This window comes from Colossoma macropomum, unplaced genomic scaffold (assembly GCF_904425465.1).
Source record: "Colossoma macropomum unplaced genomic scaffold, Colossoma_macropomum, whole genome shotgun sequence".
In the NCBI taxonomy this organism is placed as follows: domain Eukaryota; kingdom Metazoa; phylum Chordata; class Actinopteri; order Characiformes; family Serrasalmidae; genus Colossoma; species Colossoma macropomum.
The window spans coordinates 47,798,801-47,816,054 of record NW_023494787.1 but is presented as its reverse complement, the minus strand read 5'-3'; the positions used below and the strand labels follow the sequence as shown (position 1 = coordinate 47,816,054).

General features: G+C 38.6%; 1 protein-coding gene across 29 annotated transcripts in view; it reads left to right on the top strand.

Annotated features, from left to right (window-relative positions):
• The window catches only part of pleca (plectin a), a 215,074-nt gene that overhangs the window by 180,653 nt on the left and 17,167 nt on the right, over window positions 1-17,254 (top strand). For 24 of the 29 annotated variants that reach the window (XM_036567629.1, XM_036567624.1, XM_036567628.1 and 21 more), the window contains 14 exons: window positions 1,375-1,452; window positions 1,593-1,754; window positions 1,914-2,018; window positions 3,196-3,291; window positions 3,410-3,535; window positions 5,107-5,259; window positions 7,518-7,672; window positions 8,694-8,820; window positions 9,513-9,696; window positions 11,138-11,170; window positions 13,166-13,323; window positions 13,413-13,591; window positions 13,788-13,926; window positions 15,872-16,228. In XM_036567629.1, coding sequence (XP_036423522.1) covers window positions 1,375-1,452; window positions 1,593-1,754; window positions 1,914-2,018; window positions 3,196-3,291; window positions 3,410-3,535; window positions 5,107-5,259; window positions 7,518-7,672; window positions 8,694-8,820; window positions 9,513-9,696; window positions 11,138-11,170; window positions 13,166-13,323; window positions 13,413-13,591; window positions 13,788-13,926; window positions 15,872-16,228 — 2,052 coding nt within the window. The remainder of the gene's footprint in view (window positions 1-1,374; window positions 1,453-1,592; window positions 1,755-1,913; window positions 2,019-3,195; window positions 3,292-3,409; window positions 3,536-5,106; window positions 5,260-7,517; window positions 7,673-8,693; window positions 8,821-9,512; window positions 9,697-11,137; window positions 11,171-13,165; window positions 13,324-13,412; window positions 13,592-13,787; window positions 13,927-15,871; window positions 16,229-17,254) is intronic. The other 5 variants (XM_036567633.1, XM_036567630.1, XM_036567627.1 and 2 more) reach the window with 1 other exon arrangement.

Sequence of the window (17,254 nt, the reverse complement as noted above, 5' to 3'; positions counted from 1 at the left end):
GTATCAGTGCATCCCTACCAGTTTTAACAGTTCCGTTGTGTGCTTAATACTTGGAAAGTGGGTGTCAGTGTAATTTAGTTAGACTATCTGGGTACTTACCCTGATTTTACCCAAAATAATTACCTAATGCTACAGAGTATGCAACAGATACACACAGTTAATATCTAGAACGTGTTAGACATTTCAGTATAATTTAATTAGAGTGTCTTGGAACTTTCATGTTACCTAAAAAAGTAGCCAGTACTTTGGAGTTTGTACCTCCTTGGTTTACCTGTGACCTAAGGGACTGTAAAAGAAAGTGTAACTGATTCACCTTATTTGTATACTTTGATACGTTTCAGATCTATTTTTAAAAAATACAACAGAGTGAATATGCAAATGTTACTTACTGTCTGCATTTACAGAGTAGTGGAATGCAGACATTAAAAATAGTACACTAATTTGAAAATGATGTTTTAATATTTTAAAATAGCTAAAGAATTACATAATATTGTGTTATTATACAACAGGTAGTTCCGGCCACACAAGCTGATTGGTTGAGAATCGTTCTAACTGTGCTGATATTTTCATAACATCACAGGTTTTCACAAACACTGTATCGCTCCGCTGAGACGACTTTGACAGCTGTAGGAGACGCTCAAGCCATTTGAACGTTTTTACTTCTTACTTTGCCACAAACAGAAAATGGACACTTTTAAGATCACATTCGACCGACAGCCGATTTGGTCAGACTCTGAAGATGAGACGACGCTAAATTCCCAAACTGTCTTCACCACTGAGCAGCTTTTCAGTCGGCAGCTGTGACAGAAGAACAGCTAAACAACCTGGAATCAGCCAGAAATTAACCCAACACCATTCGCCAAATGTGTAGTCTGATCTTCAGAGTCTGACCAAATCAGACTGAGCCATAAAACTGCCGCAATAAAAAACAAAAAAGCTGCTCAGTGGTGATGACAGTTTGGGAATTTAGTGTAAGGAGCTGGAGAACGAACTGCTGGCTGTGCAGCGAGTGGGCGGAGCTCGTTACTCTGACGTAGCAACAAGCTGCTTGTTAAGGAACTATAATTTGGTGAAGGAACTGCGAACATTAAACCATATTAAACGCCGCGTTCACGGCCCAGTTTATTAATTTATTACTTTATTTATTTAACTGTTGTATAAAATCAATAGAACACTCGAGGAGTGTGTTATCACCAATAACATCACAGCTGTGATGATCTACAGCGACCAAATCACAGCGGTGATGTTATTTCGCGACAACACACTCCCTCTGTGTTCTCTTGCTTATATAATACCAACATTCTGTAATTGATACAGTTGCATCGTCACCTTCAGATTGATTAATGACATTGTTTCTTTTTGTTGTCCTCTCAGAATCAGTTAACCCCTGCCAGTAAAGGAGCGTACAGAGACTACCTGGGCAAGCTGGACTTGCAGTACGGCAAACTGCTGGTACGTTTTCAGGCGCATGTTCAGACAATTTTACATTTAATTGTTGTAGGGATAAATTTACATGTATCTAATTTGGTAGAAGGACAGGGCAAGCTGCTTCTGCTCCAACCTTTATTGTTCTCTCTTTCTTTCTCTGCCAGAACTCCTCCAAAGCCCGTCTGCGCAGTCTGACGCAGCTGCATGCGTTTGTCGTAGCTGCCACTAAAGAGCTGATGTGGCTGAATGAGAAAGAGGAGGAGGAGGTGAACTATGACTGGAGTGACCGCAACACCAACATGACTGCTAAGAAGGATAACTACTCGGTAGGGCCAGTTCCTCTGGAATTCTGTTACCAATAATGTAGCCCACTGAATTAGTTTTCCGATCGATTTCTGTAATTATAGAATCAGTTGTAATAATAATATATGATGGTGATAATCAAAGTGAACCGGATGTGGGAGTCTAAAAGTGTCATGTGACAGGGTTTGATGCGAGAACTGGAACAGCGCGAGAAGAAAGTGAACAGTGTGCAAGCCACCGGAGACAAGCTGCTAAAGGAAGGCCATCCAGCCAGGAGCACAGTGGAGGCAAGTCAATAGGTGGAACCCAGGAATCTAGAAATGAAAGCAAACCTATTTAACCCTCTAAACTGCAAGCATTATTATTATTATTATTATTATTATTATTATTATATTTATCTTAACACTTTTCATTCAGTAACTTCTCTAAACTATTCAGTGACTTTTATGAGAGCAATAAGTAAGTTATGCAGTTATGTGAGTGAGGAACTGAAGTGTGGCCCACATGCAGGTCTTCACAGTCCTTAGATGTAGTGTTTTTGTTTTGCTATACTAAGTAAGTATAATTATGTAATTATATTGTCACAGTCCAACGAAAAACATTTATCTCCAAAAAGGTAACTTGGTACAGGAGAAGGCAAAAACAAGGTTTTATTCCAAGTGATTTTGGAGCGTTTCTGTTGACGATGTAATTTGTTGCATAGTGAGTTGTGCAATTAATTTTGCATTTAATATATATTCTGTGTCAACATTCAGGTCTGCGCTTCATACCTCTTTCTGTTTGTTTCAATGTGAAGAAATGACCAAAAAAATGCCAAAAATGTGAAGTACGTTTACAGAACCAGACTGAACACACCAGAATAATTTCTCATCAAATTTGAAACTTAATAAAATATCTGCTCTTTTACTTACAAACACAAATGTAGTACAGATTGAAAGTTTAGAATCTGCACCTTCCACATATTTTCTCGGCTTAATTCTATGAGCTACAAGTCAAGAAATAATTAATGCTAAATTACACACCATGATTACTGGGACTGTGATAAAATTTATGTAACTTAAATTGCACATGTAATTAAATGAACAATTACATAGTTTATTACATAATGAATTACATTTACTTGTGATTTACCTTGTGGTTCAACAGGAGCTAGAAGTGCAAAATAATAAAACATAATAAAATATATAAAAATAATAAAATAATTAAATAATAATAAAATAAAAAAAATAAAATAATCAAAATAAAAGATCTTTCAAGGCATATATGCCATGAGGGATCCAGTAGTGCTAAAGATCAGTATTAATCTATGATAGTCAAGAAAGCAGTATTTGGTTATCATACTTTTTTTTATATTTTATTTTAATGCTAGTTTAACAAAAACATCATTGACTGTTTTGAGAGGTGTGTCCGCCATGCTGTTCCATCATCGGCTAATCTTTTACACTCTTTCTGTTCCCTCTGTAGGCCTTCATGGCAGCTCTGCAGACGCAGTGGAGCTGGATGCTGCAGCTGTGCTGCTGTATTGAGACCCATCTCAAAGAGAACACCGCCTACTTCCAGGTATCTTAGCACAGAGCTCATTAATATTAATGCAGAATTCGAATTTCCACCCTGTGCTGTCAAAACTATAAAGCTAAAACTAAAGTCTGCGCTCTAAGTGGTGTTCTCTGTCCAACAGTTCTTTTCAGACGTGAAAGAGGCGGAGGAGAGGATGAAGAAGATGCAGGAGGCGATGAAGAAGAAGTACATTTGTGACCGCTCCATCACGGTCACTCGTCTGGAGGACCTTCTGCAGGACGCTGTGGTGAGTACTCAGCTAATATGTGACCTAAATTATGGGTTTGTAAAGAACTTTCGGTAACACTTCCTATGAATGTCACGTTTGTAAGCATCTATAAACACATTTATAACATGTTATAATGCCTTCATACAGCATTATAAACTTGATTATAAACATTTTATAAAAGTGAATTACACTGAATTACACTTTATAGCCATGTTTATTATACATTATGAATTGTTAATATAATGCATTATAAATAGTGTTAATAACATGTTATAATGTCAGTGCCAAAGAAGTCAGTCCCAGCTTGGAGAGCGTGAAGTAAAGACAAATACCAAGCTAACGGTGGTGTACATTACCTTTCCCACACTGGGTAAAACACTGATGGCAGCTCTAGTTTAAACTCTGACGTTTGAAGCCTGTAATGAGCTTTACTGTGAATGTTTTAGTGTTTCAGTAAATCCTTCAGTAAATACTTCAACTTGAAGCCTCACTCTGAACACTGGAGGAGGCTTTAGTACAGTACGCTTCACTTTACTTAGAGCGGACAAATACCACTTATGAGCTCTTGTGATTTGTTATGATCAGTACTTATAATGTATTATGTTAAAAATTCATAATGCATAATAAGCATGGCTATAACGTGTAATGCATTTTTATAAATATTTATACCCATGTTTATAATGTCTTATGAATGCATTATAACATGTTATGAATGTGTTTATAGATGCTTACAAAGGTGGCAGTCATAGAAACTGTTACCAAACTTTCTTTACAATCTAATAACTCAGGAAAATATCTTATCCGTTAATGTACTAAGAGCACTAAAAGTGTACCAATTTCAGTTTGCAACTAAAAGTCAAGTATGAAACTGTGGTTTGAAATTATAAATTGCATTATTTTCATAATAAATTTTAGGGTTTGTGAAACGTACATTGTTAAGCCCCTAGTGTGCATGCATGAACGCTATGCAGCTGATACAAACATTAACGTTTAAACACATATTAATAATAGCAAATATTCAGGTGCTCCTTATTTTTGGTCACACTTCATTTGGATGGTCCTCTATAGATGCTCTACAGATACTTAAATTATCAACAAACCTTCTGGTGATGTTCAGTTGATTATCAACAACGTGATGGTTAAGGTTAGGGTTAGGAGTAGATGTAGGTTTTGCCTTGAGGTTAAGGTTAAGGTTAGATTTAATAAACTCTTTCACACTGAACTTGAAGTTCAATTGCGTTTAATAGAAAATCAGTTGAACGTTTCTTATAGGCAGACTGAGCATTTACAAAGCATCTACAGTGGACCATCCAAATAAAGTGTTACCCATATTTTTGCTTTGTTCATACACCAATTTATGCGTGCATACTTTATTGAATATAATTATAATTAAAATACATTTCAGCATTTCAAACTCAGTTACATCACCACCTGCAGTTTAACACCCCTACATTGACGTCTTAATAGTTAACAAAATATTCTGTTCCGTTATGAAGGTCCTAGACTCTGTTGACAGTTGATTGATTTCCATAGTTAAAATAAAGTCATTTACCAAAACAAGATCATGTGACCTTCTTTATTACCCACAGGAAGAGAAAGAGCAGCTCACTGAGTTTAAGACTCACCTGGATGGCCTGAACAGGAGAGCAAAGACAATCATCCAGCTGAAACCCAGAAACCCTGCAACGCCCGTCAAAGGCAAACTGCCCGTCCAGGCAGTGTGTGACTTCAAACAAATGGAGGTATGAAAGAAGACTCTGTTGAGTGGTTATTACTCTGATATTACTGTGCACAAGCTACAAAAAGCATTTGATGGTCCTCAGCCATAGAACTCATTTATCAGCCCCTCGTGCTAAGCTGCTGACTAGTGTCACAGAGATGGCTTATTGAATAAAAGGCATGATTGTCACATGGAGTGATCAGGCATTCATAGCCAGGGGTGGTCTTTGTGCTAAGCGAGGAGAGGAGGTTCCTCGAAAGCTAACTTTGTGTTTCCAGTCAGAACAGAGAGCTGCACAGCTCAGCAGACCATACTTAATGCTAGTGTTAATGTTAGTATACAGATCGAATGTTGGGCTAATTACTCATAGAAAGACCAGTACAAATTCCTAATTACGTCTCTCAAAATGTAATGGAATTACTTCACTTACTGTGGTGTTCAAAAGTTTGTGAACCCTTGAGAATTTTCTATATTTCTGCATAAATTTGACCTAAAACTTCATCAGATTTTCACACAAGTCCTAATAGTAGATTCATGAGACTTGGGCATTTATTTATTGAGGAAATGGTCCAATATTACATGTCTGTGATTATAAACTAATAGTTCCGGCTAAGCAAGCTAATTGGTTGAGAAGTGTTCTAACCGTGCTGTTATTTCACCATAACATCACATTTTTTTCACAAACACTGTATCACTCTGCTGAGATGCCGTTGCTAAGCAACGACTTTGACAGCTGTAGGAGACGCTCAAGCCATTTGTACGTTTTTACTTCTTACTTTGCCACAAACAGAAAACGGACACTTTTAAGATCACATTCGACCGACAGCCGATTTGGTCAGACTCTGAAGATGAGACGACACTAAATTCCCAAACTGTCATCACCACTGAGCAGCTTTTCAGTCGGCAGCTGTGACAGAAGAACAGCTGAAGAACCTGGAATCAGCCAAAAATGAACCCAACACCATTCGCCAAACTAAATGGGCTGTAAGATGCTTTACAGACTGGCTGGAACAAAACAACATTAATACTGATCTGGCAAAAACTGACAAAACTGAGCTGAACTTGATATTGCGGCAGTTTTATGGCTCAGTCTGTACTTCAAAAGGCGAGGCTTACAGCAGACTGTGCAGCGAGTGGGCGGAGTTCAGTACTCTGACGTAGCAACAAGCTGCTTGTTAAGGAACTATAATTTGGCGAAGGAACTGCGAACATTAAAACATATTAAACGCCGCGTTCACGGCCCAGTTTATTAATTTATTACTTTATTTATTTAACTGCTGTATAAAAGCAATAGAACACTCAAGGTTGTGTGTTATCACAAATAACATCACGACTGTGATGATCTACGGCGACCAAACCACAGCGGTGATGTTATTTCGCGACAACACACTCCCCCCTTGTGTTCTATTGCTTAAGTGGCAAAAGTCTGTGAACCTTTGCTTTCAGTATCTGGTGTGACCCCACATGTGGATCATTTTCCTCAATAAATAAATGACCAAGTCTAATATTTTTGTCTTGTTTGTTCAATTTGGTTCTCTTGATCTGTTTTTAGAACTTGTGTGAAAATCTAATGAATGAGGTCAAATTTATGCAGAAATGTAGAAAATTCTAAGGGGTCACAAACTAACTTTACTTCTGTGTTACTCTGTACCAAATTGTTTCTCTATATTGGCAGATAATTTAGCTTATTTCAAGAATTATTTCTTAAAACAAGCAAAATGATCTGCCAAACTAGTGAGATAATCTCACTTAATCAAATTACTTAAGTACAAATAATCTTATTTTTCCAACAATCTCAAAATAAGGATTTATGTAAAAATATCAACTCTGTTTTAGACTATTTCACTTTCCAAAGTAGTATTTTTTGTAGTGTAAATGGTTGCGGCCCTCATGAGTCCAGAGTCTCCAAATGTCCATCTGTAAGGGGCCTCATTCCTACCTTTCGCCTAGAGCCCCCAGCCACTGAATGCAGTTTATGTAATGTTTCCAGCAGGACCCACAGACCAAGCCTCTGTTTCTCCACCTTATGCTTTATTGATAGACGATTTACACCAGATTGATTTTTTATTGCATATGTTCTTCAGCTTTGTAAATATTTGTAACCAGTGTGATGTCTTTAACATGGCAATCTGTGTTTTAATGCTTTTTTAAACTCCTTGTAAGTTGTCTTTAATGAGACTCAGAGTATTATTCATGATCTTGAAATAATGTCAGCGATCTCTGTTATGTTGTCTTTTTTGCTTCCTTAAAAATATTCCTTAAATTATGTGTTTTCTCTAGATCACAGTGCACAGGGGAGATGAATGTACGCTGTTGAACAACTCCCAGCCCTTTAAGTGGAAGGTGAGGAGCTCCGGTGGTAGTGAAGCGACAGTGCCGTCAATCTGCTTCATCGTCCCACCCACCAACAAGGAAGCTGTGGAGAGCACTTCTGGGTAACGAGTTTTACTGTGTCTGTTCTTAATCATACTGACTACACTGGATCATGGGGCAGTTTATTTACATTGTTTATTGTTATGTATTATATTATTATAATTATTATATATTATTATATTTGACCATGCTCTGCTCGTTTTGCTGGCATACATTCATGTGCAAAATTTTGAGCGCCCCTGGTCAAATTACATGTTAATGTTGTGAAAAGAACACATCCTCTACAGAAAACACACTTCTGCACATTTTAATGCACAATTACTGTTTATTTGCTGAGTTTATGATTTATTGTAAAATGTAAAATGTGGCCTGTGGAAAACGTTATGGCACATATTATGTTTTATTTTTTCCAATAGGTTAAATTCATCAAATAAACAGAAAAAGTACACTAAAACTTGCAGGACATGCTACATTTTAAATGCATTCTCTGTACAGGATGTGTTCACTTATTTTCACTTAGAAAATCTACAAAACATGTAATTTGACCAAGTGAGTTCAAACTTTTGCATGCGACTGCAAGGCCAGGCTAAGATCTTTAATAAATAGCAATGATCAGAGTTATTGGGTCAGCATGACTAGTTATTAACCCTTAGAACCCGAGGTTTTTGTTGTTGTTGTAGTAGTAATATTTAATTCCATAGTTAGACAAGAGAGTACATTAGCATTGAATTTACATTCTGTATTCTACTTCGGTGTCCTCTTTCTCCACTTGTGACAAAAATGTGGCAAAAAATGTAAGAATTTTCATTAAAATTAAATCATAATGAAATATTTGCAAAGACAAATGTAGCATGCATTAAAATGTCAGAATCAGCTCTTTCCACAAAGTGTTTCTCCTTGTTTTACTTATCTAGGAGTGAGAAATAACTCATACCAAGTCATTATATGCTTTTGTTAGTGCCGGTGATGCAGTAACTGCAGCCTATAAGGGTTAAGCCCCAGCCTCAGGTAATCTACTGTTATGTTTGAGCAGTATCTGTGAATGAGAAAGATCATGCCTGTTCTGATCTTGTCGTACTTTAGTCTGGACTCAAGTCTGCAGAAGCTGATGATCCTCTGGCAGAAGCTGCATGTGGACATGAAGAGTCTGCTGTCCTGGCAGTACCTCATGAGGGACATTCACTACATCAACTCCTGGAACTTCATCGTGGTAAAGAGCGTTTATTCACTGTTCTCTTTATTATTAATAGAACTCAGAACCATTGGCCAACTGTGTTTGCACACAGAGGAATTAGACCTCCACATTTAACCCATCCGTGCAGTGAAACACCCACATACACACACTAGTGAACACACACACTAGGGGGCAGTGAGCACACTTGCCTGGAGCGGTGGGCAGCCCTATCCACAACGCCCGGGGAGCAGTTGGGGGTTAAGTGCCTTGCTCAAGGGCACCTCAGTCACGTACTGTCGGCTCAGGGGATCAATCTGACGACCTTCCGGTCACAAGGCTAACCTCTAGCCCATGAGTATTAAGTACCCACTAAGCAGCCCATTTATAAATCATAACCCTCAACCCTCCTCTGAAGTCCTAGTGAGAAATAACATCAGCTTAGGAGGCCATTTTTAGATTTTTATCAGCAGCAATTTGAAAACACAATAAAACACCTGTACGCAGTACTTTTGCTGTGTGCTCTGTTAGCGACTGGGTTGGCCACGGAACTGTGAATATACTTATTTACACTGGAAAGTAAGTGAAATGTAAAAACAAACAAAAGAAGAGTCTAGAGATATGCTAGCCTGAAGTACCTAGATTTAAGAACCAGGTCCATAATATTCTTTTGCACGCTATTCTAGAGTAGGAGACTGATTTTTTCCTCTTACCGTGCTCCATTCTCCCAGTTCAAGACTCTGAAGGTGGAGGAGTATCGCCAGGCTCTGAAGAACCTGGAGCAGCACTATCAGGTCTTCATGCGCGACAGCCAGGATTCGGACCTCTTCGGCCCAGATGACCGCATGCAGGTGGAGAGTGCTTACAGCAAAGCCACCCAGCACTACGACAACCTGCAGCGCTCCGTGGAGCAAGGTGGGTTTAGGGTCAAACCGCCGTGGCTGTTCCACCCCACGGGAGTCAATTCAGTTGGTGCACAAAACCTGCAGTGCATGCAGTGTAGTTTAGCAAGGGCAGCTGGCTCAGTTTTGCGACTTAATCACTATGACCTGCCGTCACTTGCAAACTGGCTAATCTAAATTGCCGAGGTGCCAATATAAAGATCCTAAAACGAAGTAAAACGAAGAAAGACAAAATTGTCTTTAGAAGACCTGGATAAGTGAGCTGTAGGTGCTCTCGTGTACGCAGAATACTGAGGTGTCACTGCAAATATTTTGTAAATCTGGCACAAAGGGACAAACATCAAAATATAACAAAACTTGGTAACACTTTCTATGAATGTCACCTTTGTAAGCATCTATAAACGCATTCATAGCATGTTATAATGCATTCATAAGACATTATAAACATAGCTATAAATATTTATAAAATTGCATTATACATTATAGCCTTGTTTATTATGCATTATGAATTGTTAACATAGTACATTATAAGTACTGATCATAACAAGTTATAAGAGCTCATAAGTCGTATTTGTCCGCTCTAAGTAAAGTGAAGTGTACTGTACTAAAGCCTCCTCCAGTGTTCAGAGTGAGGCTTCAAGTTGAAGTATTTACTGAAGGATTTACTGAAACACTAAAACATTCACAGTAAAGCTCATTACAGGCTTCAAATGTCAGAGTTTAAACTAGAGCTGCCATCAGTGTTTTACCCAATGTGGGAAAGGTAATGTACACCACCGTTAGCTTGGTATTTGTCTTTACTTTACGCTCTCCAAGCTGGGACTGACTTCTTTGGCACTGACATTATAACATGTTATTAACATTATTTATAATGCAGTATAGTAACAATTCATAATGTATAATAAACATGGCTATAAAGTGTAATCCAGTGTAATTCTTTTTTATGAATATTTATAACCATGTTTATAATGCCTTGAATACATTATAACATGTTATAAATGTGTTTATAGATGCTTACAAAGGTGACATTCATAGAAAGTGTTACCCAAAACTTTTTTTATTAGTTCATTATTGTCAGTAAAACCTTTTGACAGTAGATTTGTGATCTGAGGCTGTGGTTATTTGCAGCATAGGTAACATCATTCCTCCATGTCATTCCTGTATTATACAGAAAATGTAATTGCCTGTTGTATAAAACGTCTCACCTGTTATTTTCATTAGATGCTTTGAGGAGAATCTGTTCGACCAGGCTTTCCATATTTCAGTATGGCTACATTAGCGCTGTGCTATAAACAGGGGCTTTATTTTATTTACTCTTAATTGCGAATTGAATCTGGATTTGTACAGTCCTAAAAACAGCAAAAAATCATATAACATCTACCAAAATGACCCGATCCCCTGGTTATAGCCGTTAATCCACACGTCAAACGATAACTGTACAATTCATGTTGCAGAACCTGTCATCATCTCCAGAGACAGTACTGCCGGTAAAGATTTGAGATTGGATTTGAAAATTAATTAACTGCATCTGTCATCACACTCATCTTCATTTACTTCATATTCATATCATTCTCATCACATCCATGTTTTCATCCTCTTGCCACCCATTACTGTCTGTATTAACACAGTGCCGTATGATTGTGAAGAAATGCACAGCTGGACTGCTTTGATTCACAGGCTGTTCCACTTTGTTATGCATGAATCATTTGATAATTATGAGAGTCTATTTATCTGTTGCCTTGCATTCCACACTGTGAAAAAACTAATTAATATTAACTTAGATATTGCTGATAACTAATTACCACTATATTATTACTGCACAAGACAGTTTAAAAAGCACTTTATGGATTGAAATCTTTTCAGAGTGTGAAAATACATCAGTGCAATATGATGTATCGATCTGAAGTTGCCAATTCAGCGGCACCACTTTTTGGAATATTAGAAACTACTGCAGTCAGTTAGAGCTGACCTGAATACCTTGAATAATCAAGTATGCATACCTATTATGTTTGTATTACTTCTCTGTTTAATATTTGCTTCACCACAAACATAGCCTACCCCACATTTCATCAATAAAAGCCCTTAGATGGTACTGTTATTGTTTAAGGATGGAAAATGTTTAAAATAAATAAATTATAGCTGGTTTAGCTCAATTCACTCCAGGCATCCACATCGTCTCACTTCAGCTGATTTCAGCTGGTTTATACTATAAATACATTGTTGACGCCTTCTGGATATATTTTAAAGTGCAGTAGTTAAAATTCTTAAATTTATGATTTATTTAAAAAAATTATATCAACCAGCCACTTCATTAAGTACACTCAATGTCCATTTTATTACTTTCACTTACCATACAGGAGCACTGTAGTTCTACAGTTACAGACTGTAGTCCATCTGTTTCTCTGCATACTTTGTTAGCCCCCTTTTACCCTGTTCTTCAGTGGTCAGGACCCCCATGGACCCTCACAGAGCAGGTACTATTTGGGTGGTGGATCATTCTCAGCACTGCAGTAACACTGACTTGGTGGTGGTGTGTTAGTGTGTGTTGTGCTGGTCTGAGTGGATCAGACACAGCAGTGCTGCTGGAGTTTTTAAACACCTCAGTGTCACTGCTGGACTGAGAATAGTCCACCAACTAAAAATATCCAGCCAACAGCGTCCTGTGGGCAGCATCCTGTGACCACTGATGAAGGACTAGAGGATGACCAACACAAACTGTGCAGCAGCAGATGAGCTATCGTCTCTGACTTTACATCTACAAGGTGGACTGACAAGGTAGGAGTGTCTAATAGAGTGGACAGTGAGTGGACACAGTGTTTAAAAACTCCAGCACCAATGCTGTGTCTGACCAGCACAACACACACTAACACACCACCACCACGTCAGTGTTACTGCAGTGCTGAGAATGATCCACCACCCAAATAGTACCTGCTCTGTGGGGGTCCTGTGGGGGTCCTGACCATTGAAGAACAGGGTAACAAAGTATGCAGAGAAACACACACACACACACACACACACACACACACACACACATATATATATATATATATATATACATATATACATATCAAATGTTTGGGTACTCATTCAGAAACACCGATGGGTATGTACAGGGTTGTTCAGGCCAGCCCTACAATCAATTATTATTAATGGTATTCAAGAAAGTGTGCACGCATGTTTTTTGGCCAAAATACAATTGTCAGTCTATTTTTAAATGTGGCAAAAATAACCAAATGACTCACCAAAAAAAGGCCAAATTTTAATGTTGTGGCCTGTTTGGCCCTGACTTCTTCTGGTCATTTGGTTTATTTTGCCATGTTGAGTTTTTATTTTGTTTGACCTACAAACTATGTTCATTTCTTTGTTGGTCAGCAGATTTGAGGTCATCACTGGGATCATCCTGGCTCATTCGATCCAGGATTGTCTCTTTGTCTGGTCTAACGTGTATACCCACCGTAACATACATTATCTCCCCCACACAGGAGAGCAGGATGAATCCGTATGTAAGAGCTACATCACTCAGATTAAGGACCTGAGGCTGAGGCTGGAGGCCTGCGAGTCCCGCATGGTCAGCCGTCTCCGGCTGCCGGTGGACAAGGAGCCCCTGAAAGCCTGCGCTCAGAGGACCACTGAGCAGAAGGTGTGGAACATTGTGTCTAGTTTGCATAAAAAACTGTTTGCTGTTCATTAGATACATTAGTTCTATATCTTTATCTTCTCTCCAAACAGAAAATGCAGACAGAGCTGGACGGCATAAAGAAAGATCTGGATGTGGTGGTGAAGCAGAGCGAGGCCGCACTGGCCTCTTCTCAGCAGTCCAGCTCCGCTCCTGTCCTGCGCTCCGAGCTGGACATCACGCAGAAGAAGATGGAGCGTGTTTACAGCCTGTCCTCTGTCTACTTGGACAAGTCAGTCGTTATATCAGGAACAAATATTCACTCTTTTACTTTTAATGTACTTTAATGTTACAAAATGTTATTTGAAGCAGTTTTGAACTATTTTTATTGATCCATTCATCATAAAATATTTACACAATGTAAAGAGCAGCTCCTGTTTTCAAACGGCGTGAAAGCTCACACTATGGCAATGTTTTTGTCCATGTAGGCTAAAGACCATTGACTTGGTCATACGTAGCTCGCAAGGGGCTGAAGATCTACTTAGGAAGTATGAGAACCAGCTGCGTGATGTTCACAGAGTTCCTGCAGACGAGAAGGAGGTGGAGGCCAGCCAAGCACAGCTGAAGGTGCGTCCTGACATTTTACTTTACTGCTGGAAATTATACTTATTTAGATCTTTATGTCTGGGTTCAGTTTAAAACATGTGTTGAACTTCTGTTCCTAAAGCAAAAAAAGCAAATTTACACAGTTTTCTCTTTACCTCAACTGTAGTCAGTCAGCAAAGACATTTGGTTGTGCATTAGGGCTATGAAGCTAATGTAGCTAACAAGTAATGGAAGTGTATGACTCATCAATTAGCATTGTGCTAAGCGCAATGATTGACTGTAGTGGTATGCAAAATGTTTTATTTGATTAACTTATAGGAAAAAGTTTGTAAGGTCCAGCTGTAAAGTTTCAGAACTTAAAAAAAAATCATTTGGCCTTAATTGATTAATTAGGCAGGTCATTAACTGTTATTAGAAATTCTCTGACTTCTCAAACCTTGTTCTAAAGCTCAACAACCATGGCCATGCAAAGCATGGAAAGGCTATAAAAAGATATCAAAGTGCTTCCAGCTCACAGTTTCCACTGGCAGGTACGGGAACTGTGGAAGGCAAAATGGGAAAGAATCTGTTATGTTTTGGAGTTTGTGTGGCGGCCAGTGGCACAAGAAACGTTGCATGGACAGGTGGATAAATGGATTGCAATAAATATCAGTAAATTCTGGAAGCAAATGTGACAGTCAGTCAAGAAACTGAAGCTGAAAAGAGGCGTTTACAGGACGGTGATTCAAAACGTGCCTCAAACACCATGAACTACTTCGAGAAACACAAGCTGAAGGTTTGAATGAGATTATCAAAAAACTGCAGACAGATCTTAAACATGCAGTGCAAACAAGAAAACTCAAGAATATCACAGAACTAGAAAGGCTAGTGCAAATTCTTAAATTAAGAGTGGATAGACACAATTACTGATTTATGAATTTTTATTTTTATTTTTAAGTTCAGTGTAAATGTAAAATAATTGTAAACATTTGCAGATTTGCTTGCATTTTTTTCACTCAAAACATTTGTCCAGTGGTGCCCAATCTTTTGCATACAACTGTACAGTTGGGCTAAGGAGAATATTATGTAAACTTGAACATAAGTATTTTGTAAGGATTATAAATGGTAAGAAAGTGGATCATAATGAATATCATATTTCGGTACCACTTTAGAATAAGACTACCCTTATAAAGCATTTATAAACAGTTTAAAATTAGTTTATTAATGGTTATTATTTAGGCCATAAACACCTTAAAAAGCATTAATAAGCAGTTATAACACACAAATAAAAAGGGCAACTTTGATGTTATTTGCCTAATAGTGAACCCGCATTCATTTATATACACACTTAAAAATTATGGTTCTTCAAGGGTTCTTTAGTAAAGAAAATGGTTCTATATAGAACCATGAACACTCCAAGAACCCTTTACATGATTAAAGGGTTCTTCGCATCGTGAAATGGTTCTTCACATTGATGGACAATAAAACCTTTTAAAAACAGTTCTAAATAGCACCAAAAAGCGTTCTTCTATTGTAACAAGCCTGACATCGTAATAGAAAAACACTTTTTGGTGCTATATACAACCCTTTTCAAAAAAGGTTCTAGAGCCATCTACAGCACATTCTCCATTAATCTGAAGAACCCTTTCACGATGCAAAGAACCCTTCAATCATACAAAGGGTACTTTGAGTGTTCATGGTTCTATATAGAACCATTTTCTTTACTAAAGAACCCTTAAAGAACCATTATTTTAAGTGTGTAGTTAAACCGCAATTCTTGCTGGTTGCTTATCTTACTTTCTCCCTTTAATAATGTGTTATAACTGTTTACTAATAATTTTAATCATTTTTAAGGTGTTTATGACCTAATTAATAACCATTAATAAACTCATTTTAAACCATTAATAAACAGCTTATAAGGGTTGTCTAATTCTAAAGTACTACCCATATTTCAAACTAACAAACTACCCGTTTCTCTCCACACCAGAAATTGCACTCTGAGGCTGAAGGTGACCAGCCAGCGTTTGACCGCCTGGAGGCTGAGCTGGGAGAGGCCGTGTCAGTGAATGAGCGCATGTCTCGGGTTCATAGTGAACGCGACGCTGAGCTGGATCACTATCGGCAGCTGGTGTCGAGTCTTAAGGAGCGCTGGCAGGCTGTGTTCGTGCAGTTAGAGCTGCGACAGCACGAGCTGGACCTGCTGGGCAAGCAGATGCAGGCCTACAGGCAGAGCTACGACTGGCTCATCCGCTGGATTGCAGACGCCAAGCAGAGGCAAGAGAAGATCCAGGCTGTGCCGATCAGTGACACCAAGGCCCTTAAAGAACAGCTGACCCAGGAGAAGGTACTGTATCAAGTATTGGGGACGGGGCCCTGGTCACTGGTCTTCAGTGATGGATGTACAAGTGGAGTATTTGCTGCGTTGATGTGTTACACATAGCATGATGTCATATTGATTAACAGTCACTGACGTTGGCTAAGCTTTGAAAAGTTAACTAATTTTGGAATTTGAAAAACGGTCAGTGCTAATTAATGAAGAGCTGCTTAGGAGCCGAAAGAGTCAGCTGACCGAGCCCATCTGATGTTCTGAGTGTGAGCATTCAGGCTGCTTTCCACTGTGTTTTCATTTCAAACAGCCGCGACACAGCGATCCTTACAGAACACCTACAGACTACACAAAATACATTTCCCCCTAATTTTGTCTTCTGAATGTAATCAAATGAACCCCTTAACTGGCCAGGGCCCACCGGCAGGCCTAAAGTTCTATTATACACTTCTATGTGCTAAGAATAGCACTGAAGTCCCTGCAGTTACCAAATAATAATATGCCTTAGTATGTAATAAGACTGGGATTTTAAGGGGTTAAACCCAAATTGATCTTAGAGGGCCATTTAGCTTCTGGTTGTTTGTTTGGTTGTTTGTTTAAATGCTAGCGCAAAATCAACATTCTTTAATTTAATGAGACAGTACTGGCTAACACTGCTGGACAGTGCACTGCAAATATGTAGCAGAGTCCGGTACTGGCTATTTCTATGATGCCCCAGCGCAGCGCTTAGTAAAACTTTAGAACCCGTGAGATTTAAGTTGATTACGGTGAGACAGCAGCAAAGGCAGAAGACGTGAGTCTTAAGGTAAACCAGCAGTTCTTAACTGGACCGTGAGTCTTGACAGCTAAGCAGTAGGCTAATTTTCTTCTCATGCCTTGTAAGTAAAGTAGCCTCAAGTTCAGTGGCAGAATACAGGTAGAAAACGGTTCTTCATGTCTTGCTGCGCTCCAGCCATCACATGGATTTCAGTTCAATCGCCTGATTTAATTTAATGAAGAACTGGTTAGATAAACTAGGTATTGGATGGTAACTGGGCTTCCTCA